At 68.5% G+C, this 24,551-nt stretch overlaps 4 protein-coding genes across 4 annotated transcripts; 1 reads left to right on the top strand and 3 right to left on the bottom strand.

Annotated features, from left to right (window-relative positions):
• Positions 1–785: 785 nt before the first annotated feature.
• On the bottom strand, positions 786–10,997 carry ANO8 (anoctamin 8). Its single transcript, XM_050320868.1, has 17 exons — positions 10,822–10,997; positions 8,141–8,251; positions 7,409–7,541; positions 7,179–7,317; positions 6,821–6,917; positions 6,371–6,487; positions 6,156–6,283; positions 5,732–5,893; positions 5,467–5,619; positions 5,199–5,325; positions 5,051–5,106; positions 4,772–4,846; positions 3,345–4,007; positions 2,913–3,104; positions 2,684–2,815; positions 2,388–2,498; positions 786–2,161 (listed from the first exon to the last, which is right to left on the bottom strand). The coding sequence occupies exons 1-17, from the start codon at positions 10,919–10,921 to the stop codon at positions 1,487–1,489; spliced, it is 3,171 nt and encodes a 1,056-aa protein (XP_050176825.1). The 5' UTR covers positions 10,922–10,997; the 3' UTR covers positions 786–1,486.
• Positions 10,998–13,465: 2,468 nt separating this feature from the next.
• On the top strand, positions 13,466–16,303 carry GTPBP3 (GTP binding protein 3, mitochondrial). Its single transcript, XM_050321519.1, has 9 exons — positions 13,466–13,503; positions 13,869–14,110; positions 14,388–14,474; positions 14,695–14,897; positions 14,972–15,044; positions 15,130–15,273; positions 15,385–15,550; positions 15,655–15,933; positions 16,019–16,303. The coding sequence occupies exons 1-9, from the start codon at positions 13,466–13,468 to the stop codon at positions 16,248–16,250; spliced, it is 1,464 nt and encodes a 487-aa protein (XP_050177476.1). The 3' UTR covers positions 16,251–16,303.
• Positions 16,304–17,763: 1,460 nt separating this feature from the next.
• Positions 17,764–20,697, bottom strand: PLVAP (plasmalemma vesicle associated protein). The gene is made up of 6 exons (XM_050320885.1): positions 20,621–20,697; positions 19,730–20,306; positions 19,096–19,174; positions 18,328–18,920; positions 17,944–18,067; positions 17,764–17,849 (listed from the first exon to the last, which is right to left on the bottom strand). The coding sequence occupies exons 2-6, from the start codon at positions 20,105–20,107 to the stop codon at positions 17,770–17,772; spliced, it is 1,254 nt and encodes a 417-aa protein (XP_050176842.1). The 5' UTR covers positions 20,108–20,306; positions 20,621–20,697; the 3' UTR covers positions 17,764–17,769.
• LOC126643262 (FYVE and coiled-coil domain-containing protein 1-like) lies at positions 20,269–24,473 on the bottom strand. Its single transcript, XM_050321520.1, has 6 exons — positions 24,165–24,473; positions 23,102–23,198; positions 22,806–22,938; positions 22,575–22,640; positions 20,621–20,742; positions 20,269–20,306 (listed from the first exon to the last, which is right to left on the bottom strand). Exons 1-6 carry the CDS (start codon positions 24,471–24,473, stop codon positions 20,269–20,271), a joined length of 765 nt encoding a protein of 254 aa, XP_050177477.1.
• Positions 24,474–24,551: the final 78 nt, after the last annotated feature.

Consider the following 24,551-nt stretch of genomic DNA (forward strand, 5'->3'; position numbering starts at 1 on the left):
AAAACTCGATGGAAGGGAGGGAGGGAGAGCACCCCGACCCCTCCCTGCTCTCGGTGGGCTTTGGGCCAGTTCTCCCAGCTCTCCCAGTGCTCCTTTTTCCCGGACTTTGCCCCAGAATCTCCCTCATCCTCTCCCTGTGTCCCCCAGGTGTGGGAGGGCGACGAGGGCCCAGAGCTCCCACCGGGGGGGTCTTGTCCCACCCCGGAGCAGGGGACACGGTGCCCTTTTCCCTGGAAAGCATCTCCCTGCGCTGTTCCATCGGCAGAGGAGCAGCAGGTGGAGCCTCGGCCCTCTCCTGCCCTTATTGCTGTATAAAATGGCTTCTTTAGACCCCCAAAAACTGAAATTTCCATGAATTCTAGAAAGAGGCGGCGGGGAAAATCCAACCTGACGTTTTCTGCAGCCCAGGCCTGGGGGATTTGTTTTTGGGGGGGTGGGGGGAGAAGGGGGGCTCAGCCCCCCTGCCTGGGCCAGGCACAGTGAAGGGGTGACCCCCGGCAGCCCCCTCCCCTTTCCCCGGCTTCCTTTGGGAATGGGGGTGGCTGCGGGCGGAGCGGAGCTGGTGGCGAGGGCCAGGGGGGAGTGACAGGGCTGGGTGTCCCCACCCGGGTCACCCGCGAGCTGCCACCACCCCGGCCCGGCCCCGAAAGCGAAGCGGAGCCGCAGCAAAGCAGGAAGGGGGGGCTGGGACACCTCCCCCTCCCAGCACGGTTTGGGAAGCTCCAAGTCCAGACCCAACGACGCAAATCCGGCAAAACCTTCCCCCGGCGGCGGCGAAGGGGCTGCGGCACGACCTCCGCGCGTGCGAGCGCCTTATTGCGAAATAATTCCAGGGAATATGAAACTGGAGATGGGATGGGCCCGTCCCGGCTCACGTTGCAGTCCCGGGGGTCGCGGCCGGTGCCAGCCCCCGGCTGAAGGAGCAGAAAGTCCCTGGCGTTGGGGTTTGGTTGGGTTTTAGTGCAAGAAATGCTGCCCATGCGCGGGGGCCGGGTGGCTGCCGCTCATCCCGCTCCATCCCGCGGCGGGAGAAGGTCCCGGTGCTGGGAAGGATCCAGGGCGGAGGCGGCGGGAGCGGGATGGAGCAGGGCACGGTGCCATGGCCCGAGGGCAGGGGGTGTAGGCACGGCTGAATGGGGCTCCTCTGGCCGCTGATCCCGGGAATCCCGGCCCTCCCGGCGGCTCCGGGAGCGGCACGGAGCCAAACCGGGATTACTCCCACCTGCGGGATGCTCCACCCACCCCGCCGCTCAGGAATCCTCGGCGCGGGATCCGGGGTGGCAGCGGGTCCCGGCGGAGGGGCCGGGGGGACACGAGGGGACGCAGCAGAGGGGGCCGGGGCAGAGCGAGGGGCTGGCGACCGGTGGGCTCGGCCCGGCCCCGAGCGGGGGGACGGCGAGGGGGGGCGAGAGGCTGCCGATGGCCACGGCTGCCCGGAGGAGGGAGCGGGCGGCCCCCCGCGCTCCCACCCCCCCGAAAGCCCCGGTTAGAGCCTATAACCCCCGCTCTCCTCCTCCGCCCGGCTCTCCGGCTCCTCCCGGCCCCCCTCCTCCGCCGCCCCGTTGAGGTGGGACTTGCTGGGCACCGAGCGCTCGGGGTCCGCCGAGGGGCCGGGCCGGGGCTGCGGGGACGCCCCGGTCGTGGTGCCGTTGCCCGCGGCCCCTTCGGACTTGCCGAAGTTGAAGAGCTTGCCGGGGTTGAATGGCTTGGTGGGGGACTGGACCTTCTCGGTGCCCGCGTCCCGCTTAGTCTCCGGGGATTTGAGGAACTTGAAGCTGAGGAATCCGGGCAGCTTGTTCTCGCTGCCGGTGGGCGACTGCGGGGACCTGGCGGTGGCCGTGCCGCCGGCGCCGGCCCCTCCCGACAGGAACTTGCCCTGCAGGGGGATGATCTGCTTCAGCTTCATCACGTTGTTGGTGGCCAGGAGGGAGCTGGGGCGCTTGGGCTTGTCGGAGCCGTGCGAGGAGCCTCCGGAGCCCTTCCCTTTGCTCTGGCTCTTCTCGTGGGCCGGGTCCTGCCCGGCGGCCTCGGGCTTGGCCTCATCCCGGCTGGATTCGCGCTCCTTGCGCGCCTGGTACTCGGCGTGGCGCTGCCGCTCCTCCTCCTCCCGCTTGCGCCGCTGCTGCTGCTGGAAGTGGTGCTGCGCCTGCCGCTCGTGCTTCTGCCGGCGGGAGAAGCCTGTGTGCCTCGGGGGGCTCGGCGGCCCCCGGGACGCCTCGGGGAGCCCTCCCAGCCCAGGCGTGCCTCGGGGAGCCCTCCCGGCCCGGGGACACCCTGGGGAACCCACCAGGTCCGGAGAACACCTCGGGGACCACCCTTGGCCCTGGGTTCAGGGGTCCCAGCCCCGTGTCCAGCCCCGAGCAGGGTCCCATCCCAGCGCCACCCACCTTGAAGGCCTCTCGTCGCTGGTATTCCAGCTTGGCCATCTCCTCGGCCACCCAGGCGGGAATGTCGGGAATGGCCACCTGGATGATGTACTTCAGGAACAGGGCGAAGTGCTGTGGGGGCACACGGATCTGCCTGAGCGCCCCTGGCACTGCCACCCCCTCCCAAAACCCACCCCGCCCAGGGATGTTCGTGTCCACACGTGCGAGTAGAGAGGAAGGGAAGATCTGTGGGACACCTGGGCCAAGACCACACCCTGCCAACCCTAGGAAGACCCCACACAGCCCCAGTTTCATACCTCCAGCACCACCACGGAGATGATGGCTCCCTCGGGGCTGAGCCAGGGGAAGAGCCTCTGGAGCTGCCCGCACTGGGCGATCAGGTAACAGTTGACCACGATGGCCAGGACACCCATGGCCTCCATCACCTTCTGCAAGAGCAGTGGTGCCAGGGGTGAGCCCCCTGGGGCTGAGCCCCTCTCAGAGCCCCCCGGGGCCCCTCAGAGCCCCCCCAGCCCCCCAGCCCACCTGCCACTGGCCGATGCTCTCGACGCGCTGGCCGAAGGGTCTCTGCAGCCCCGTGCAGAGCTTGAAGGCGTCGCTGCGGATCTCGATGACGTTGTTGACCAGGGCGCACATGGCGGCCAGGGGGAAGGCCGAGGAGAACAGCACCACGTACCCGAACTGGATGAACATCTCCTGGTAGTCCTGGAAGGTGTCCTGGGGGCAAGAGCTCCAAGGTCATGGAGTCCCCTCTGTGCCCGATGCCCACCTGGTCCCCCAGCCCAGAGCACTGAGTGCCACAGCCAGGCCTTCCTCGGGCACCTCCAGGGGTGGGGACTCCAAACCTCCCTGGGCAGCCCCTTCCAAGCCAGGTGCCCTTGGCCTCTTGCCCACCTTGGCTCATGGGCAGTTGCCCCTGCAGGCCGAGAGGATTTGGGGCTTCCCCTGGGGACTCACCTCATACTTCTTCATGCAGCTCTCCACCTCTGCCTGCGTCAGCTGCGTGGAGTAATCCTCCTCGGGTGGGTCGATCCACGACGCCCGGTTGCGCCTCCGCCCTTCCTCCTCTCCGTCCTCCTCCTCCCGCCTCCTCCGGCCGGCCCGCGGCACCACCGCCGGCTCCGCCACCTTGGCCGGGCTCCCCGGGGGCCCTTCGGCCTCGTCGTCATCCTCGCAGAGCTCGAAGACGGCGGCGGGGTCCATGCCCTTCTCCACCATGGTGGGACTGCCCTCCTCGAGGAAAGGCTCGTCCTCGGCGCCGCCGCCACCGCCGGGCTCCCCGCGCCGCTCCGCCCGCTCCACGAAGCTCACCTTCTTCAGCTTCAGCCCGCAGTCCAGCGCGCTCTCCTCCTCCGAGTCCGACTCCCGCCGCTCCTCCTCCTCCTCCTCCTCCTCGGGCACCCCGCAGCCGCCGTTCAGACACTTCTTCTCCCCGCGGGGCCCCTCCGGGGGGCGCTGGGGGTGGCGGCGGGGGGCGAGCAGGCAGAGCAGGGTGTGTGCCAGCTGCCGCAGGCCGCGCAGGTTCAGGTCCCCCCGGCGCAGCCGCTGGTACAGGTGGGGCTGGGACACCTCCCGCACGTTCTGCAGGAACTGCCGCGTGATCAGCAGCGTGGCCAGCATCTGTTGGGGACACGGCTGTCACCCGGGGATGGTGGGGGGCACCGCCGTCACCTGCCCCTCCCCGAGGGCTCCTGTCTGTCCTTCCCGTCCCTGCAGGATCCCTACTCCTCTGGGGTCCCTGTCGTCCCCTCAGCATCCCTGCTCCTCCTGTGGGGTCCCTGCTCCTCCCTGTTGTCCCCACAAGGTCCCTGCTCCTCCCTGTGCTGCCAGAGCAGGACACCCGAAACCCGGTGTCCCCTCTCCTGTGACCTCCCCCATTGGTGACAACTGATGGGATGGGACCTCAGCAGTGCCACCACCAGCTGGAACACAGCCAGGGGTGGGGACACCCTTGTCCCTCCCAGGGTGGGGTGCAAGGGGGATGCCCAGCCCCTCCCTCCCCGCTCCTACTTTGGATACTCCCAGTCTCCAGCAAAAGCTCAGGAGGCCCTTAAGGAAGATGAGAGAGAGGTGGAGGTGGAGGAGGATGAAGGGGAGAAGAGCCTCTTTGAGCTGCCGCACGAGGCTTTGGGAGAGAGAGAAGATGAGCAGGAGCTGTGGAAGGGACAGAAGAACAGACAGACACAGACAGAGAGACGCCGTGAGCGGGGCTGGGGACCCCCGGGGGCGGAGCAGCCACAGGGACCGTGGTGGGAGCGCGGGGTGGGGGAGACACCCCGGGAGGGCACAGAGGGACAGTGGCAGGGGCCGGGGTCGAGGACATCCGTCTGTCCGTCCGGGCGGTGCCGGGGGGGCTCGGGCCGGCCCCTGGCACGGCCCCTCACCTCCTTCAGCCGTTCCATGTCTTTGAGGTAGAAACCGATGTAGAAAAGACTCAGGTAGGAATTTACAAACTGAAACTGCGGGAGAAGGGAGGGGGGTGAGCGTGGGGAGGGCACCGGCACCCCTCGAGTCCCCTCTGTGTCCCCCAAGTGACACCACAACCCTTCCAGTCCCCTCTGTCCTTCCCCCGAGGTTTTTTGGGACCCCTCCACACCCCCCAGTCCCCTCTGTCCCCCACCAAGGGCTGCTGGGACCCCCACAGCCTCCCGTGCCCCCCTCACCAGGACAATTTTGATGATGAGGTGTTTCTCGTAGGCGCTCTGCAGCCGGTAGTTCTCTGCAAAGCACAAAGGGGGGTCAGGGGGCGTTCAGGGGGGTGGTCCCAGCTCCCAGCCCTGCCTGGAGCCCCTCCCCGAGCCCCCCACGCACCCATGTCATTGAGCCAGTAGGCCACCTTCTTGTAGAGCTCGTCACAGGCGGTGACAATGACGGCCAGGATGATCTTGGGCAGGAAGCGGATGATCCGGGGCAGCTCCTGGATGCTCAGCACCAGCTCCTGTGGGGGCGGGAACAGGAGCAGGGGCAGGATTGGGGCAGGATCAGGGGCAGGGTCAAGTTTAGGAGCAGGGACACGCAGTGAGGACAGGGATGGGATGGGACAGGGTCACCACGGAGCAGGGGGCGGACAAGGACCCACCTGGAGCTGGAAGCAGCCGAGCATGAGGAGGAAGACGATGGTGAGGCAGGCGAGGCAGACGGGCAGGCTGACCAGGCACTGGAACAGCAGCCGCTTCCAGGGTGGGTAATAAAACTCCTCGGCGCTGGTCACAGGGCTGATCCTCTTAACACCCTGATCGGGGCACAGGGACACAACGAGCTGTGACCCCTCTCCCCTCTGGGACCCCGGTGCTGGTGGGAGCCCTGGAGACCCCCCCCAGGGAAGGGGTTCCCCGTTCCCTCACCCTGAACTGGGGCCGGGGCTCCTCGATGGACTCGGGGGGGGTGTCCAGGGTCCCCCACTTGTAGGCGAACTCAGCCCCCCGGCGCTTCCACTCCTCCAGGAACAGGGTGGCCCAGATGACGTTGAAGATGGCAAAGACCACGCAGGAGATGTCCTGGCTGGTCTGAGGGATGGAGGGAACCAACTGCACCGGGGTTGGTCCCCTCCCATCCCTGGCACACCCCCTCCCCAAACCCAGCCCTGCCCACCCCCGGGTGCTTGGGAGCCCCCCCGGCTCAGCAGCCAGGCCAGGATTGAAGGACTGTAGGGAAAATCTGGAGTGAGGAAGGTTGGAAACCCACAGGGAGGGGCTCAAAACCCCTGAGAAAGGGTGAAAACCCTGCCGTGACCCACAGGAACCGACACCATTTCCTGCCCCCCCTCACCTGGTCGCTCTCGGTGAAGGTGTAGAGGATGGAGCCGAAGACAGCAGGATACACCATGGCTGAGGTGTAGAAGCCCAGCCAGGCGAAGTACATGGCAATTTTCACCCCAAAATAGTCACAGATGTCATCTGGGGGGCGGGGGGAGGAACACCAGGGGGGTGTGAGCGGGGCTGGGACCCCAGACCCCCCCTCTGTGCCAACCCCCGATGTCTCACCGAGGGGCTGGGCCTCGCACACCGCCTGCACCCAGGACTTCATCAGCCGCTTCAGGATCCTCTGCTCGTGCAGCGGGAAAACCTGCTGGATGACACCCCGGGCTGCCAGCTCCGGGACTGCGCCCGGGACACGGCGTCAGGGACTTGGGGACACTGCCAGATCCCCCCCAGAGCCCCCCTGGGACCCCACACAGTCCTGGAGGGGTTGGGTTGGGGCAGGGACGATGGGGAAAATGGGGTTGGGGGCACACGGGCATGGGGAGGGGGACAGGGGGTGACAGGGCTAATAACCCCATGGGCAGGGGGAGTGGGGCAGTGGGGGGGTGCTGCTGTGCCATGCTGGTGCCATGCAGTGCCATGGAAGACTCATGGAAGTGCCATGGAGGTGCCATAGCAGTGCCATGGAGGTGCCCTGTGGTGCCCTGTGGTGCCAGGCTGTGCCATACTCACTGATGGGCTGTCCCTCGAGGAAGTGGATGTTGTGCAGGGCCTCTCCCTGCTTGGCCCGCAGGTTCTCCAGCCAGTACCTGATGATGTTTTGCCGTTCCTGCGGCACCACCGAGGCTTCAGATCCCGGGGATGGTCCCAATCCCCGTCCCTGTCCCATCCCCTCTCCGTCCCGCCTCATCCCCAGCTCAAGGGATGGCTGGGTCAGTCTCCAGCTGGGATGGGGCTCCCTAATTCCCTGGGGAGGAAATTCCCTGCCTTCCCTCCATCCCCATGTCCCTGCATCCCCGCATCCCCAAATCCCTGCCTCTCTGCCCGGCATCCCCCACCTCCCTGTGTCCCCCAGCCCTGCGTGCCCCACCTGAGAGGTGAAGAAGTAGAGCTCGTTCTCGATGTTCTCGTAGATGTAATCCTCCTCGCACGAGAAGCTCCTCATGCCGCCCCCGAACTCCGCCTTCACCGGCTTGCGCAGCCCGATCTCGTCCGCCCCGCGCAGCAAGCTGGGGACAGGGACACGGCTGGGACACGGCAGGGGGGCGAGGCCAAGGGGGCACGGCCGGGGGGCTGGGGGGGTGGGCGAGGGGACCCCACCTCTCGTAGGTGGCGGTGACGAAGAAGGCGTAGACCCGCGTGTGCTTGTGGTGCCGGACCTGCACGATGAGCTCGGGGATGCCCAGGCGGATGTGGTTCAGCAGCCACAGCAGCGTGTGGTCGTCTGTGGTGTCTGTGCGGGGACCCTCAGCACGGGCCACGGGCCACGGCCCTCCCCGGGACCCCATCCCAGTGCCCATCCCTCCATATACCCCCTGTCCCTCCCCACAGCCCTCATCCCAGTGCCCATCCCTCCATATACCCCCCGTCCCTCCCAACAGCCCTCATCCCGGTCTCCCATCCCTCCATAAGTCCTCAGTCGCTTCCCACATCCCCCATCCCTCCCCATGGCCCCCATCACTTCCCACATTCCCATCCCAGCCCCCATCCTGATTTCCATCCTTTCCCACACCCCCCATCCCTCCCCATGTCCCCGCCTTGGTCCCCACTCCCCCTCACGCCCCCATCATTCCCTGTGTCTCATATCCCTCGCCAACAACCCCTTTGCTCCCCATGTCCCTCATCCATCCCCACACTCTCACCCCTGCCCAACTTCCCCATCTCTCCCCGACATTCCTATCTCTCCCCACATCCCACATCCCTCCCCATGTCCCCTGTACCCATCTCTCCCCACATCCCACATGCCCCACCCCTGCTGCCCCCACCCCGGGGTTCTCCATCCCTCTCCCCCATCTGCCGCAGGTATCCCAGGCTCCCCAGGTGTGTCCCTACCCGGGAAGGTCATGAGCACGTCGCAGTTCTCGGTGGGCACCGTCTTCATCCAGGCCTTGTGGGACATGATGTAACGCCCGGCCTGGAGCAGGCGCTTCCCGAAGAGTTTATCTGCCCGGGGGGAGGGATTGGATGAGCAGCCGCGGGATCCCGTGGGGTATTCCCCCCCCCTCCCACACACACACCCCCCTAGGAACCAGATCCCAATCCCCGATGAGTCACGGGGCGGGTGCGGGGACCCCCGGCTTGTCCCCTGGTGTCCCCGGCGCGGCCACGGCAGGAGGTCACGGCCCCGCTCCCGGTGACGCTGCCCCGGGCTCAGGTTTCTCCTTCGGAGGCTCCGGGTGCCCAAAACAGCCCCGGGTGCCCAAAACAGCCCCGGCAGCTGCCGGGGAGGAGCCGCCAGGGTGTCCTGGCACCGCTGGGGTGCCGGTGCCGCGGGATGTCCCGGGGTGCCCCCCTGCAGTCCCCCCCAAAAGCGCTCACCTCCGCCCGCAGCCCTTCGGTGGGGCCGGGATCCGGCAGGGCCGCGGCTCCGAGAGATGGAAAACCGCAGGAAAAATGGGGATATTGAAAAAGCAGCTGGTCTCCATGGAAACCCGGGGAGGTCCCGCGCCGCCGCGGGGAGGTGGGATGGGGACAGTCCCCACAGTCCCCGGCGGGTGCCAGCTCGGGGACACGGCCCCTGTCCCACTGTGGGGCGGCCACACCGCTGGGACACGCGGTCCCCGAGCCCGGTGTCCCCATCGCACCTCCTGGGGCGGATGGGGACAAGGGACATCCCAAAATCCTGCCCCAGGATTGGCAGGATGGGCCCTCAAACGGTGCTGGGGTCCCACAGGACCCCGTTTCTCCCAGTCCAGCCCCCTCCCTGCCTCAGCGTCCCTTCCTCAGCCAGCGCTGCCCAGGGGATGCCATGGCCTCTCCAGCTGCCCCAGGGCTGGGAAGGTCCCCGGGTTCCGGAAAAACAGGAAATGCCAAACCTGCTCCGGCAGCTCCTCCCAGGGAATGCACCCCAACTCCGGGCACCCCCTGACCCGCCAGGACCCCCCGGCCGGGCTGAGACCTCCCAAACTCATCGCCAGAGCTGCCGGGCTCTGAAAGGCCTCCCTGTCCCGGCTCTGTGGGTGGGAGTTGGGGACAGTGCCAGGCTGCCATGCCAGGCTGCCACCCCCGGAGGGGGACTGATCCGGCACCCCGGGCATGGCCGTGTCCTGCCCTGTCCTGCCGGGGTGCTGGGTTGGCACAGGGTGCTGGGGTCCTGGGATGCCAGGGTGCCAGGTAGCTGGGGTGCCTGAGCCCTGGGGTGCTGGGGTGCCAGGGTGCTGGGGTGCCAGGGTGCTGGGTGCCAGGGTGCCAGGCGGGCACAGGGTGCTGGTGGCTGTGGCAGCGCTCTCCGGGTGACGCCGGCGGGCTGAGCTCACCAGCCTGAATTATTTATGTCCTGCCGGGAGTGGTGGCACCGGGCACGGGTGGCAGCTCTGGGCACCGCGGGGGCCCGGCCCTGGGCACGGTCACACCGGAACACGCGTGGGCGACCGGGAGATGCCCGGCGGGCACCCACCCCGAGGGCGAGGGTGCAGATTCAAGGGGGGGTTTCCCTGCCCAAGGTCATGGGAAAAGAGGGGTCCCCAGCGCCCCTCCTGCACCCCCACCCTGGTTGGGGTTGGGGGGTGAACCCACCTTCGTCCCGCTCCTGACTGAGGGTCTCTCAGGCCCCGCTGCCCCCCCGGTAGCCAGTGATGTCACCGAAGTGGGGCCCGTGGGGACAGGGGCACAGTGTCCCAGCCAGCACCGCCCCGCCGTGTCCCCCCGGGTGTCCCCGCCGGTCCCCGCGGCCCCCCATGTCCCGGCACGCCGGCGGTGCCGCTCACCTTGGCTCCCGGGATAAGGTCACCGGAGCTGCGGCGTGGCGGGGACGGGCACGGCCCCTCCGCCGAGCGGAGCCCGCGGCCAGCGGGCACGGAGCGTTCGGGGGAGCGGCTGCGTCCCGGGGGGGGCACGAAGTGGGTCACCCACCCCCAGGCGGGAGTCCCGCTCGGTGGCACAGCGGGCAGCAGGCCCTGCCTGCCCTCCCCCCCACCACCCCCGCCACGCGGACCCCAACAGGGGGGGTGTCACCTGGCCCAGGGCCACGCAGGGGGGGGACCCCAACGACTGAGTGGGGACCCCAGCCCAAAGCCCCCGCCCTGCACCACCCCTCTGTCCTGGGGGTACGGAGCTGGTCGGGGGGGACAATGGCCTGTCTGGGGTGGGGGGTTGGCGGGGCAAAAAGACCTTCCCGGGGTGGGGGGTGACGCGGGGGGCGCGCGGACGCCGTGCTGGGGTGGTCACCGGTGCGTGGGGGACACCGAGCTGCACGTGGACCCCATCCTGGGGGGCACGGAGCTGTCCCGGGGGGACACACACACACACGCGATCCCCAGAGAACCTCAGACCCCCCCGCTCCGGGGCGGGACCCCCGGGGGTGGCACACGGAGCTGTCCCGGGGGACGCTCGGAGCCCCACCGGGAGCACCGACCCCCTCCGCGGTCCCGGTGAGCCGCATCCCGGCCGACATCCGCATCGAGCCGCAGGGAGCTGCCCCCCCGCGCCCTCCCCGGCCCCCCGCGCCCCTTCCGCCGACCGACCGCAGCCCCCTACCCCCAATCCGCCCCGGTCTCCGCCCGGTTCCCCCGTACCCAGGACGCCGGTGGGGGCCGCCGGTTCCGTTCGCTCCTCCCCGGCCGGGGCCCGCCGGGGCCGGTCGCCGTCCTGCGCTGCGGCCGCCGGCTCGGGCATGGTGCGGGGCTCGGCGGCGGCGGGGGCCGGTGCATCGGGGCCGCCGGGGCCGCCGGGGCCGCCGGTGCCGCCGCCGGTGCCGCCGGTGCCGGGCGGGAGGAGGGACAAAGGCGGCGGAGCGGAGCCCGAGTTCCCGGCCCCTTTAATGCTCTGGTTGGCCGCCGTCTCCCCAGCGCCGGTCGCACCGGCCACGCGTGTCCGGCCGCGCCCCGTGGGGGGGTCGTGAGGGGAGAGGGGGGGGCGGCTCAGCCCGTTCAGCGAAGCGTCGTGGCCCCCCAGTGTGCCCCACACACACTGGAGGTTACCCCACATCCCCTCAGTGTCTCCCCCCACTCGAGGTTACCCCGTGTGCCCCCAGCATCCCCCCACCCATCTCAGGGTTAGCCCACGTCATCAGCGTCCCCCCCTCCTCCACAATCCCTCCCTGTACCCCCAATCCCCCCTTACCCTGCCTGTGCAGGGGTCTGCCCCGCAGCCCCCCTAGTGCCCCCCGGGTTCCCCAATGCCTCCTTGTGCCCCCCCACACCCCCCCGTGCCCCTCCCGGTCCCGGCACGATGCCCGGGCGAGGCGGTTCCCAGCGAGGGGGGGCCGGTAACCCGAGCGGGGTGTGCGATGTCCCCCTGACATTTCGGGTGACCCCCCCTCCCCCAGTCTGCCCAAACACACACTCCTGGGGGACCCCCCTGCAGCCCCCCTGCAGGGCTGGAGGGTCCTGCCTGCCCAGTGCACCCTGTGAGTCCCCCCTGCACGGTGGGCATTGGGGTGGGGGGCACACCTAAGCCAGGTCCGTCTCAAAACCCCCTGAGCTCCCCCCGCGGTTATTTTGGGGCAGGGGCCGGGTGCCAGCACGGCTGGTTGGTGTCACCAGGAGCCGTCCCCCCCGCTGGGATCTCAGCTGGAGCGGGGGGGGTTCAATTTCAGCTGGGGGGGACAGGCTGGGGCATCTCCAGGCCTGGCCACTGTCCCTGTTTTGGGAAAGGAGGGGAACAAGAAAAGTTGGGCACAAGGGTGGGGAGGGGGTGCCTGGGCCTTGCAGGGCTGTGCATCTGAAGGAGCCTAAAACCCCCCCCCGGAGACCCCCTGATCCCACCCCTCCTCCCTGGCCCATGGAACATGGGGGTTGGAGGGAGCACTGATGGTCTCTGATATCCTGGGAATCCCAGCATGCAGGCCAGCATCCCTGACAGCATCCCTGACTGCATCCCTGCCTGCATCCCTGACAGAATCCCTGGCAGCATCCCTGCCTGCATCCCTGACAGCATCCCTGCCTGCATCCCTGACAGTATCCTTGTCTGAATCCCAGCCTGTATCCCTGCCTGTATCCCTGTCTTTATTCCCGTCTGCATCCCAGCCTTTCCCGGCCACGCTGCTGTTGCTCCTCCCCTCTCCAGCGCCTTTGTCTGCACGACCACCCCCTCTCCCGGCCCCCGCGCTCCCGCGGGCCCTCCCCGAACCCCGCTGCAAACTGGCCCGAGATTTTGGGGACCGGGAAAGGAGGGGGGCACCCCCAGAGCAGGGGGACCCCCCGGTCCTGGCTGCCCGGACCCCAAAACCTGAGCCCCCCTAAACTGGGGTACTGGCAGGGGGTGGGATGGGGACAGGGATGGGGGGCGAAATGGGATGTAGGATTGGGGGCGAAATGGGATGGGATGTGGGATGAGGAGCGAGATGCAGGCAGGGATGCAGGCAGGGATGCAGGCAGGGATGGGATGAGGGATGAAGAGCGGACACAGCTGTGACGCTGCTCGGGGATCATTTCTCTGGTTCACGGAGCGCTACGGGCGCGGGCGGCTGCGGGGGGTCCCTCCCGGCGCACGCGGGGGGCCTGTTTGTAGGGACCCCCCACCCTGCAACCCAGGGGTCAGTCCCGACCACCCCCCCCCGCGGGGATGAGACCCCCTGGATGGGGTGGGGGTTCCCCGGGGGATGAGCAGCTCTGGTTTGGTTGGGTGCGGAGCTGGAGCTCAACCCTTCGGGGTGCAGGGGGTACCAAGCGCAGGGACCCCCAGGGTGGGCAGGGGTCCCCCAAAGCCTCCGGGTGGTCCAGAACAGCTTGTGCCAGGGTGGGGGGCAAGGGAGCTCCTCCGCGAGGCACAGGGACACCAGTGGGTGCAGAGGAAAGGGGACGGACGGGGTGGGGGTGGGTGGGGTCCCCAATTCTCCGGACACAGGTACCCCCAGAGCTCAGGGTCGTGCGGAGCTGGGGGTTATTTTTAGGGTACAGCCGTGGCAAGGGGAGGGAGGGGGGGGTGGGTTCCACCCCAGTATCCCCCCGGTGTGGGGTGGGGACAGGCGGGGACAGCCCGTGGGGGGCTGCGGGCAGGGACCCCCGGGCAGCGCCGCGCCCCGCGCCGGGCGGAACCGCCCGGGCCCCGCGGCTTCAGGCGGAGCAGCGCCATGGCCGCTCTCGACCAATCAGAAACGGGATCGCGACATTAAACCCGCCCCTCGGTGCTCTCTGGCCAATGGGAGCGGACGAGGTGGGCGGGGCGAGGCGGCGGCGCTGAGGCCGGCGCGGGGTGCGGGCAGCGGGAGACGCGCTCATGGCGCTGCCCAGGGCGCTGCGGGCGGCGGGGGGCAGGTGGGGGCACCCCGGGGCAAAACAGGGGGTCCCAGGGAGGAAACTCCCTGCGGAGGAGACTTCGAGGAGGGTGCACGGAATGGGTGCGCGTGCAGGTGGGGGTGACCTGGTGTGGCGGAGGGTGCGTGGGAGGGAGTACAAGGGGAGAGGATGCTTTTGGGGAGGGGATGCATCGGGGGAGTACCCGGGGCGGGGGTCCACCTAGGGAAGGGGTGCCCTTGAGGAGGGGGTGACCCTGGGGAGGGGGAGTACCTGGGAGGGGGGTTCACGTGGGCAGGGGTCCTTGGGGGTGGTTGGGAGAGGGGCTGTACATCCCCTGTGTGACCCCCCCGGGGGTGTGGATAAGGACCCCCCTCCCCTCCCAGGTGGGCGCGGTGCCTGAGCTCCTCGGCGGGCGGCGGGGGGGACACCATCTTCGCCCTGTCCTCGGCCCCCGGGCGCTGCGGGGTCGCCGTAATCCGTGCCAGCGGCCCGGGCAGCCGGGGGGCCCTGCAGACCCTCACCGGGACCCCCAAGCTGCCCCCGCCCCGCGTCCTGGCCCTGCGGCGCATCCGCGACCCCGACACTGCCGAGACCCTCGACCGCGGGCTCATCGTCTGGTTCCCAGGTGGGGTGGGGGGCGTGGGTTGGGGCTTGGGGAGGGTCTTGGGGGCTTGGTTAGGGGGTCTCGGTGCCTACCACTGCCCCCTTGCTGGGGGGGATCCTCAGGGTGGTCCTGGGTCACTGCTGGCCCCTCTGCACCGATCCCATAGAGCTGCTACTGGGGGATCTCTCCTGAGCCCCCCGGAGCTCCTGTGGGGTCGAAGGGTGCCTGTGCCCACCAGAGGGATGTGCTGGGCCCAGGGGGCTCGGCCAGTGCCCACCCAGGCCGTGTGTCCCTGCAGGACCCCGGAGCTTCACCGGGGAGGACTGTGCCGAGCTGCACGTGCACGGGGGGCCCGCCGTGGTCAGCGGGGTGCTGCGGGCACTGGGTGAGCCCCCTGGCCCTGCGTCCCTCCTGCCCCTCTCCCATCGCATCCTGCCCCTCTGCCATCACATCCTCACCCTCAGGATGCTGAGGGTGCTGGATGAGCCTCCCCTCATCCTTCCTCCCCCCTTGCCCTTGTATCCTGCCCCTTGGGGTGCTGGGAGAGCCCCCCGCACCCCTCTGCCCCCATCCCTCGGGCAGGGGCTCACGGTGGGGGCTCTCAGGGCGCCTCCCAGGGCTCCGTCCCGCTGATCCCGGGGAGTTCACGCTCCGAGCGTTCCGCCGGGGGAAGCTGGACCTGACGGCGGCCGAGGGCCTGGGGGACCTGATCCGGGCCGAGACGGAGGCGCAGCGGCGGCAGGCGCTGAGGCAGATGGAGGGCGAGCTGGGCCAGCTCTACCAGCGCTGGAGTGACACCCTCACCCAGGTCAGGGCCGCCCCGGCCGCTGGTCCCTCCTCTGTGGCCTGGGGGTGTCCCCTGACCCCTCTCCTGACTCCCAGGCGCTCGCCCACCTCGAAGCCTACATCGACTTCAGCGAGGACGACAACGTGGAGGAGGAGGTTCTGTCCCAAGGTCAGGGGGTGGCAGTGGGGTCAGGGCGGGGCTGGGACACCCTGTCCCCACTGTGCCCGCCCTGCCATGTCCCCTGTCCCCACAGTGGACGACACCGTGCGGACGCTGGAGCGGGAAATCGGTGCCCACCTGCGGGACGGGCGCCGGGGGGAGCTGCTGCGGGGGGGGGTCCACGCCGTCATCGCCGGGCCCCCCAACGTGGGCAAGAGCAGCCTCCTCAACCTGCTGTGTGAGTGGGGCACGGGAGGGGGAGAGGGGGGTGCTGCTCCCAGCCGGGAAGGGGCTCCCCGAATTCCACAGGGAATCACCCCCTGCGTTCCGTGTGCCCCCCCCACCCCAGGCCAGCGCCCGGCCGCCATCGTGTCACCGGTGGCGGGGACGACGCGGGACGTGGTGGAGGTGGCCCTGGACATCGGGGGGTACCCCCTGGTGCTGAGCGACACGGCCGGGCTGCGCGAGACCACCGACCTGGTGGAGCGGGAGGGGGTCGCCCGCGCGCGGGACCGGTGAGGCTGGGAGGGGGGGCTGCACTGGGGGTCACCAACCACCATGGGCTGGCTGGGAGGGGGCGGTTTGTGACCCCCTGCCCTACCCTGTGTGCCTCCCCCAGGCTGTGCCAGGCCGACCTGGTGCTGGCTGTGCTGGATGCCAGCGCGGTGCCCCCCGAGCCGGCGGGGCTGGGGGCTGCGCTGGGGGCCCTGCAGCCCCCCCCTGGCACCCCCTGCGTCCTGGTGCTCAACAAAGCCGACCTGCTGCGGGGGGACGGGGGTCCCCTGTGCCACACCTGCACCCAGGGACCCCCCCTGCCCCCCACCACCCTCCTCTCCTGCAAGACGGGCGAGGGGCTCGACCGCCTGCTGGAGCTGCTGGCGCGGGAGCTGGCACAGCTGTGAGTGCAGGGAGCGGGCACGGCGGGCACACCAACCCCGTCCCGGCTCCGGGGTGCTCCAGCCTGGCTTCTCGCCCTCTCCCAGGTGCGGGGACCCCCTGTGTGGCTCCCCCAGCCTGACCCAGAGCCGGCACAGCCGGCACCTGGGGGGCTGCGCGGCGGCGCTGGCGCGGTTCGGGCGGGAGCGCCCGCGGGACCTGGCGCTGGCGGCCGAGCAGCTGCGGCTGGCGCGGCGGGAGCTGGGCCGGATCACCGGCCACGTGGGCGCCGAGGACGTCCTGGACATCATCTTCAGGGATTTCTGCGTGGGGAAGTGAGGGATGCACCCGCGGGTCCCCCCTCGCTGCGCCGGGGACCGCGGGAAGGGAGTGCCGGGCTCTCCGTGCCGGGATTAAACCGTGGTGCCTTCGGTGGCTCTGGTGTCTGTCCCCTCCCTCGTTCCCAGGCTGGGCTCCTGTGTTTTCCTGGCTCGGGGGGAGCGTGTCCCAAGCCCCAGACATGGGAAAAAACCACTGGGAGAGGCCCTGTTTCCTGGCCAGGAGGACAAACAAGGAGCTGGAGTGGCTGGAAGGGAAAAGCCACCCCGGGCATTGCCCTTAGGGTGTCCCCCTCCCCACCATGGCATGTGAGGGGCTCAGTGCCCTGGCGCGTCCATCCCTGTTCCCAAAGTGTGGTCCCAGCCCCAGGGATGCAGCGGGGGGTGCTTGGGACCCCCGGGATACAGCCCCAAGCCATGGGATAAAGGCCAAGCCATGGGAGACCTGTGGTCACCCCCAGCTCTTGCACCCACGTGGCAGCTGTGGGCTCTGCCACCCCAAAGGTGGGTGCTCCGTGGGGACCCCTCACTCTCCCACCCCCTCAGCTGGGGCTCCCAGGCTCTGGAAGCGTCTGGGGCTCCCAGATTATTTATAGAAAACTCCAGGAAATCCTCTGGCAGTGAGAGGGTCCCCCTGGACCCCTGGTCGAGCTGTGTGGGGGCAGTTGGGACAGCGAGGGATCACCTCTGTGACCCTGGTCCCACCCCAACCTGGCACTGGCACTTCCAAGGGCTGGCCAGGGATGGGGTCACCCGGTGGCATCCCCATCCCGAGGGTGGGGAGTGCAGCAGGAGCACGTGGCTGCCGTTATCCCAGGATGGATGTGGCCTGGGGGGACCCAGGTGGGACTTGGGGGACACGGATGTGACCCGGGGATGGGAGAGGGGGTCGGGAAGGGGCTGGGGGCAGAGAGGGAGCTCTACGTGCCGCCGAGGCGCTGGCAGGGAATGCCTGGCGTGCGGGCAGCCCGGCAAGGCAGGAAAAGCTCTTTCCACAGGAAGGAGCGGGGAGCGCGGCCGTAAATCCCGGAGTGACGGGCGGTGATTAATCACCGCGCCCGCAGGGGGCTCGGCGGCCAAGGACGTCCCGCTCCCTCGTCCTCCAGCACTTCCCACCCCAGGGGGACCCCGCGCGAAGCCGGGACTGGATGTTCTCCCTCCCCTTCCCGGCCGTGGCCTCTGCGCCCTCCACGGAGAATCCAACCACACGTGCGGCGAGTTGTGCCGGTGCTCAGGGCCGGCGGAATTCCAGCCAAGCGCAGGGATACATGTGCGGAGGGGGGGGACGGGACACACAGGGGGAGCTCGGGGAGTAGGGGGACAAGGGGAGGGTGGTCCTGGCTGCTGGCTCCCGGTCGGGGTTTGCCATCCGTGCTGTGGGAAGCACCTCCTGGGCTTGTCCTGGAGCACCTCGTCGGAGCGTCCCACGCGCTGCTCGGCCCTTTACCCTCTGGAGGGGGGGCCTGGCACGGCCACCCTGAAGAACTCCGGGTGAGGGGGGGCCTGGTACAGGCCCCCCCTCACCCGGAGTTCTTCAGGGTGGCCGTGTACTGCTCCACCATCTTCAGCATCCTCTGGATCTCCTCCACGTTCGCCTTGCCTGGAGGGGTGGGGTGGGGTGGGGCTGAGCCAGGCCGGGCACCTGGGGGGCTCCCAGCCCCGCAGACAGAGCCCTCCTAAGGCCGAAGACTCACCTATGTTGCCGAAAACCCCCTGGTTCTTCAGGTAGTCAGCATAGTAGCCCGTGCTGGGGAAGGGCCCCGAGCGGCCGGTGCCCCCTGGCACCCGTGGGCCGGACACGTCGAAGAAGGGGTTCATCTGCAGGGGACAGGGGGGACACCATCAGGGGGGCACTGATCAGCACCTGGCACCGCTCAGGGCCAGGCTCCACTCGTTGGGAAAATCCCCATCCAAGGAAAACCCGGGGTTCAGGTCAAAAACCACATGCAAAGGCGCTTTTGCAGAGCCGCCCGTGCCTGACCCAACAGTGCCACCCCAGCGCCAGCTCCTGCCCATTCCTGTGTGTCCCCAGGTCCCCCGTGTCCCCCTGCGCCCCCTCACACCCCCAGACCCCTCACCTTGGTGCCCATGCAGATGCTGAGCTGCTCCCGCAGGGACTCCGCCTGCGCCACCACCGCCTTCCTCTTCTCCTCCAGCTCCTTGGCCTGCTGCTCCTTGTCCCCCTGCAGCCTCCTCCTCTCCTCCTGCCCGTCCTTCACCTGCTTCTCCACGGCCTGGAGCCGCTGCCGGAGCTCCTGCAGCTCCCTGGTGAAGCCGACGCGGCACTGCTCGACGCTCACCTCGCAGGCTCTCCTCCTCACGTACATGGTGTCGCGGTCCTGCTGCCAGCGGAACAGCCCCTCCGTGTCGTCCCGGATCTGCTGCAGCTTGCTCTCGGCCTCGCTGCAGCGATAGTGCTTCACCAGCTCCACGAGCCGCTGGAAGTTGTCGTTGATGTCGTTCTTCAGGGATCTGCTCTCGTGTTTCAGCAGCTCCAGCTCGGTCTTGGTGAAATCCCAGCTGGTCCTGTTGGTCCTCAGGTCCTCCTGGCACCTCTCGTGCTCCTGGGTGGTTTTGGCCAGCGTGGTTTGTGTTTTCTGGTAGTTTTCCTCCAGCTCCTTCTTGGATAAGGTGATCTGGTCCAGCTGCCTCTGCAGCTGCAGCTTATCAGCTGTGCAGAGAGCGGGGACAGGGTGGGTGTCCCCCAGTGCCACCCCCCAGCCCAGCCTGGCACCCCTGCCTGGGGCAGGGATGGGGAAGGTCTTCCCCTGCCCAGGTCCCTGAGGGGCGCTGGGCGTTCCCAGGAGGGTAGGAAGGGGATGATTTCGGGGGGGAAGGTGTCTCACCATTACATGTGGTGTTGATGAGGCTGGTGGTAATTTGGCACTCGGCCAACTTCATCTTGATGTACATGAACTCCTGCAGCTGAGAGGGGGGAGGAAGAGGAGGAGGAGGAGGGTCAGAGCATCCCGCAAGGACCACACCCTCTGGCATCACCTCGTGGGTACTGGGAGAGCACCGGGGGCTGGGGAGGATGATGAGGAAAAGGATGGGGGGCAGGTCAGAGCATCCCACAAAGACATCCCTGTGATATCCCCTCACTCCCTCTGGGCACTGGTGAGAGCATTGGGGACTGGGAGAGGGAGAGGAGAGGGACATGGGAGGGGGGTCAGAGTACCAGGATCTCCCTGGCATCACCTCTTGGGTGATGTGAGAGCGCTGGAGGCTTAAGAGGATGACATGATGATGATGATGATGATGATGATGATGATGATGATGATGATGGCTACAAGATCGGAACCCCCATGGCCAGCCCCTCTCCGGGACACCAAGGCTGAGACCCCCAGGACTGGGGGAGGAGGGGGCACATCAGCATCACCACCAGGCTCTGCCCCCCCAGCCCCTCTCCCCCAGCCCTGCCGTAACGAGGTCCCAGCACCCCTGGGTGCCCTGCCCTGCCCTGCCCTGCCCTGCCCTCACCTGGGGGAGGTTGTTGGGGGTCTGGGTGCTGTTGCACTTGTCCAGCTCCCGCTGGACCTTGGAGACGAGGCCCTGCAGCTTGTCCTTGTCCTTGAGGGTGGCGTTGAGGGCGCGGGTGAGGTTCATGTTCCTGGTGCCCAGGGTGATGATCTTGTTGTAGCGGTCCTGCAGCTGCTCCTCCAGCAGCCGGAGGTGGGTGTCGGTGCCCGCCTGCGCATTGCCGTACACCATGAACAGCACCAGCCCCAGGATGATGAGGAACTGGATGAGGGAGGTGAAGAGGAAGATGTACTTCATGTAAAACCCGCAGTCCCGCTTGGGCATCGCCTCCTTGGCCTCCAGACCGAACTTGGCCATGGCGAAGCTGCTCTTCTCCATCCCGCCGGCGCTGTGAGGGCCCCACCCCGCGGGACCCCCTTTGAGCAGGGCTGTGGGGGGGCGGGGCCAGCCCCCGATGCCGTGTTTATATCCCTGGATTTAATGTTTCCTTCTGCTGGGCTCCTTCCTGCCGTGCCGGATGCCTCGGACCCACCGGGTTATCACGGTGCAGCTTCTGTTGGCGGCGGGACTATTGTTCCTGGATGGAAGGGGGGAAGGCTGGGACCCTCCTCCCCCGCCTTGTGGTGGTGCCCAGAGCTCTCCCAGGAGTGTCTCCCATCCCAAAATACCCCCTCCTCCCCTGTCCAGTGCTGGGAATTCCAGGGAATGAGTCCCCAGGGCTCTGGGGGTGCCAGCCCCCCACCACGGCCATTGTCACTCTGTCCCCATCCCATGGGAGCTGCTGGGGAGGGTCCGGCTGTGCCCGGGACCCCCCCATCCCTGCAGGATGCCCAGCCCGGCGCGGGGGGGCTGCAGGGGGGGCCGAGGTGTGGGGCCCCGCCGGGCGCTGACCCCGAGCCGTGGGCTGTTTCCTGCCCTCTGGCTGCGCCGCGCTCCCTGGGGACCGGGAAGTGTCTGCGATGGCCGGGATGGTGTCGCTCCCGAATCCATTCTCAGCTACTGCCGTTTCCTTCCTGAGCTGCAAATAACGGTGAGTCACCCCCGGGCCCCCCCGGCCCCCCCAGCCCGGCCGTGGGGACGCTGCTGGACCCCTGGCCTGGCCTGATCGGGACCCCTTGGGCCTGTGGCCGTGCCGGTGGGATGATCCCTCTGAGAGCCCATTCCAAGGGCTCCCTGAAGCCTCCCGGGGTCACCAGGGATCCCTGTTGGGATCCAGCCCCCCGAGACCCCACCTCTGTCCCATTCCCCAGCCATCCCCCCACTGTAATCAGTTCTTCCCATGCCAGTGGTTGGGCCATGGGAATGCTGTTCCCAGCTCCCCTTCCCATCCTAAAGCTCTGCAGGGCTGGGGGGCTCCACTCCGGGACCACTGGATTTGGGGTGTGGGAATGGGGCTTGTCCCCCCATCCCACCCCATCCCAGGGAGCCCCATCCCAGCTGGAAGTGCCTCTCCGGGACACTTTCACCTGGGAAGTCACTGCCAGCCCCTTCTCCATCCCCCCCAGGGCTGGGGCAGTGGGGGGCACAGGGGATCCCCCCATGGGCGGTGGGAAGGGGGCGGATGCCTGCCTGCCCTTTGCACAGGATACACTGGCAGGAAAATCCAGCTTTCCTGGAAACCTTCAAAGTGGATCCGAGGATGCTGGGAAGTGACAGCAAAGCAGCAGCCGCAGCTCCTGGTCCCCATCCTCCCAGTCCCTGCCTTGGCTCTGTGTCCCCCTGGGCACCCTGGGGTGTTTTGGGGTCCCTGGCAGAGCCGGGTCCTGCCCTGGCAGCCACTGGGCAGGCAGTGGGAGAGGCTGGAGAAAGCCCTGGAGTGGGGAGTCCCGTCTGGGGGGAACTGTTGGGTTTGGGGGCAGATGGTTGGATTTAGGGCGCCAGCTGGGCGTGGGGGGGACAGTTGGGCTCATGGGAATAGGGATACAGAGGGGCTGGTGGCACAGGGAGACATCCTGGAGAGCAGCACAGCCTTTATTGCCCAAACACCTTCCCAGTTTCTGGAGCGTTAATGCCCAGAGCTGATTCCAGAGCAGCTCCGAGAGGCCAGTGGGGAAACTGTCCCCTGGATGAGCTAAAATTGCCCAAGGGCTGGAGAAGTGACCCCTCTGTCCTGCTGTCAGGCTGCAGAGCTGGGACTGGGGCACAGCAGGATGGGGACACCCAGAGGCATCGGGACAGGGAACAGGGTCGGGACGTGGTGGGAGTGGGACACAGAGCAGGATAGGGACACAGAGCAGGATCAGAGACACAGAGCAGGATAGGGACACAGAGCAGGATCGGGACACGGTGGGATTGGGACACGTGATCATCTTGGCACATGGCGTCTTGTGGGATCGGGGCACGTGTCCCACCAGCACCATTCCAGCATCCCCAGCTCCGGAGCCGGGGCTGAGCCCCTCCTGCTCCCAGTGTGGTGGGCACGGTGGGACTGGGAATGCTGGACTGAGTGGGAAGGGGGCCGAGGGGCTGCGGGACTTCAACCCTTCCTGTGAAAGAGAGGGGAACAGGGAGTGAGTCCCCCCACGGCACCGGGTGCTGCTCCCCTGGGCACAGCGGTGGCAATGGCACATGGTAGGGCACGTGCTGTGCCAGTGAAACCCCCATTCCCGGGCTGTGTCCCCTGCCCAGGCTGTGTCCCCCTCCCCGGGCTGTGTCCCTCTCTCTGGGCTGTACCCCCTCCCCAGGCTGTGTCCCCCTCCCCGGGCTGTGTCCCCCTCCCTGGACTGTCCCACTTCCCGGGCTGTTTCCCTCCCTGGATATCCTCCCTCCGCGGGCTGTCCCCACTGCCCGGGTTGTTCCCTCTGCCCTCCCCGTGCGCCCACAGGAGTACCGGGACGGGGGGCACCTTCTCCCGGTCGCTCGGTCCCTCCCCCGCCGCCGCAGCGCCTCCACCTCCGCCGCGTAATCCCGTCTGCAGGGAGAACGGGCCACGTGTGGGGGTCCCCCTGTCCCGGGGTGGGGGGACGGGGGTCCCCGTGGGGAGAGGATGGGCAGGGCAGGGTGTCACAGGGGCTGGGGGGGGTGGTGGTGGATGCTTTAGGGGTGCCCGCGCCGTGGAGGGGGACAAGGACCTTACAGGGTGTCCTGGAGCTCTCTCTGGCGGCTCTCGCAGCGTTCCCCGCGCTCCCGCAGCGCCCGCTGCTGCTCCAGCGCCTCCTCCAGCCGCCGCCGCAGCCCCCGCGCCAGCCCCGCGCCCCGCGCCACCTCCTCTGGGGGACAGCGGGGACAGCGGGGTCACCCCGAACCCCCACACCCCAAAACCACAGTGCCCCGCGCCGGGCACTGCCCCAAACCACGCTGGGGGACCCCCTGGGTGGGCTCCTCGTGGGGGGCGATGGGGGACCTGTGCTCCAAGCAGGGGACAGAGCTCACCTTGCAGGGCCACCTTGTCCCCGGCCAGCTCCGCCCTCTCGCGCCGCAGGGCCACCACCTCGTCCCCCAGCGCTGTGACATTGGCCTCCAGCCTGGCCTGGGGACAGGGGACACGTGGGGACAGCGGTGGGCACTGTCCCCCCTGCTCTTCGATGGCTGCCAGAGCCGTTTTCCTCCTCCTCCTCCTCACTGAGCCCCCCTGTCCCCAAGCTGTCCCCATGCTCCTGGTGGCCTTAGGTCCCCCCTCCATTTTATTCCTCGAAGGGGTAAGGACATGTATTTCATGGATTTGGGGAACATCCCCCTTCCCCAGTGGGATGCTCAGCCTGGCTGGGCTGGGGGTTGCCACAGGAGCCACGGGTCACCCAAGTGTGCCATGGGTGCCATCCCCAGTGCCAGGGAGGGGATGGGGCTGCCCAGGGCCCAGGGCACAGCCCTGCCCTGCTCCCGGCGCCAGCCCTGGGAAGCAGCAGCATTTTTCCAGCCTCTCAGGGCCATTGTTCAGCCGGATGAGCCCAAGAGGGGTGGTGGGACCTGGCTCTTCCTCCGGGCTGTGGCCACGGCGCTGGGGCCAGGCCCTTTCCCAGCTGGAGCCACAGCTAAAAATACCCGGGAGGGGAGAACTGGGAGCCCAACGCCTGCTCCGGCCTCCGCTGCTGCTTCGGGATGGGGTAATTACACGTGTGGAGCAGCCTGGGCACAGCCAGGAACAGCCAGGAATAGCTGACCCCAGCGGGCACCCGGCAGCGGGGCAGCAGGATTGGAGCCCCACCGAGGCACCGGGAGCATCCAGCGCTCCCTTTTTGGGGTGTCCATGCAGGAATGGGGCTGTGTAACCCCAGCTCATCATCCCAGTCATCTGCAGCATCCTTCCTGGGGTGCTGGAGCTTCGCACAAGCCTGGCTGGAGTTCCCCCAGGGATGAAGCATCACCTTGGTCCAGGGATGAAGCATCACCCCGGTCGAGCTGAGGGGGGCGGGCAAGGGGTCCCCATCCCTGTCCCATGAGTCAGAGTCCCCCAGAACCCCCCTCGTCCCCATCTCCCCCCCCTCCTGGCACCTACCACCCGCTCCCGGCAGGACACCAGGCTGGCATTGCCCCTCCTGCCGTCCCCGCGTGCCCGGGCGAGCTCCCTCCTCAGCGCCTCCTCCTCCCGCTGCAGCCGCGCTCGCTCCCGCTCCAGCTCCACCACGCGCTCCCCGAGCTCCCGGCTCTCGTTGGCCGCCCGCTCCCGGCACCCCCGCAGCTTCCCCACGGCCTCGGAGCGCCAAACCATCACCGCCACCGCCACCGTCACCGCCGCCACCAGCACCAGCAGCGCCGCGCACAGCGCCAGCACCTTCAGCGTGGCCCTGGGCACCGCGGGGTCCATGCCGGGGGAAACACGGGCACACGGAGCCGCTCCCGAGGCGCCTGCCTGGGGATGTGCCGGTGTCGCTCCCGTAATTGC

This window comes from Myiozetetes cayanensis, unplaced genomic scaffold (genome assembly GCF_022539395.1).
Source record: "Myiozetetes cayanensis isolate MyiCay16 unplaced genomic scaffold, myiCay2020 scf26, whole genome shotgun sequence".
NCBI lineage: Eukaryota > Metazoa > Chordata > Aves > Passeriformes > Tyrannidae > Myiozetetes > Myiozetetes cayanensis.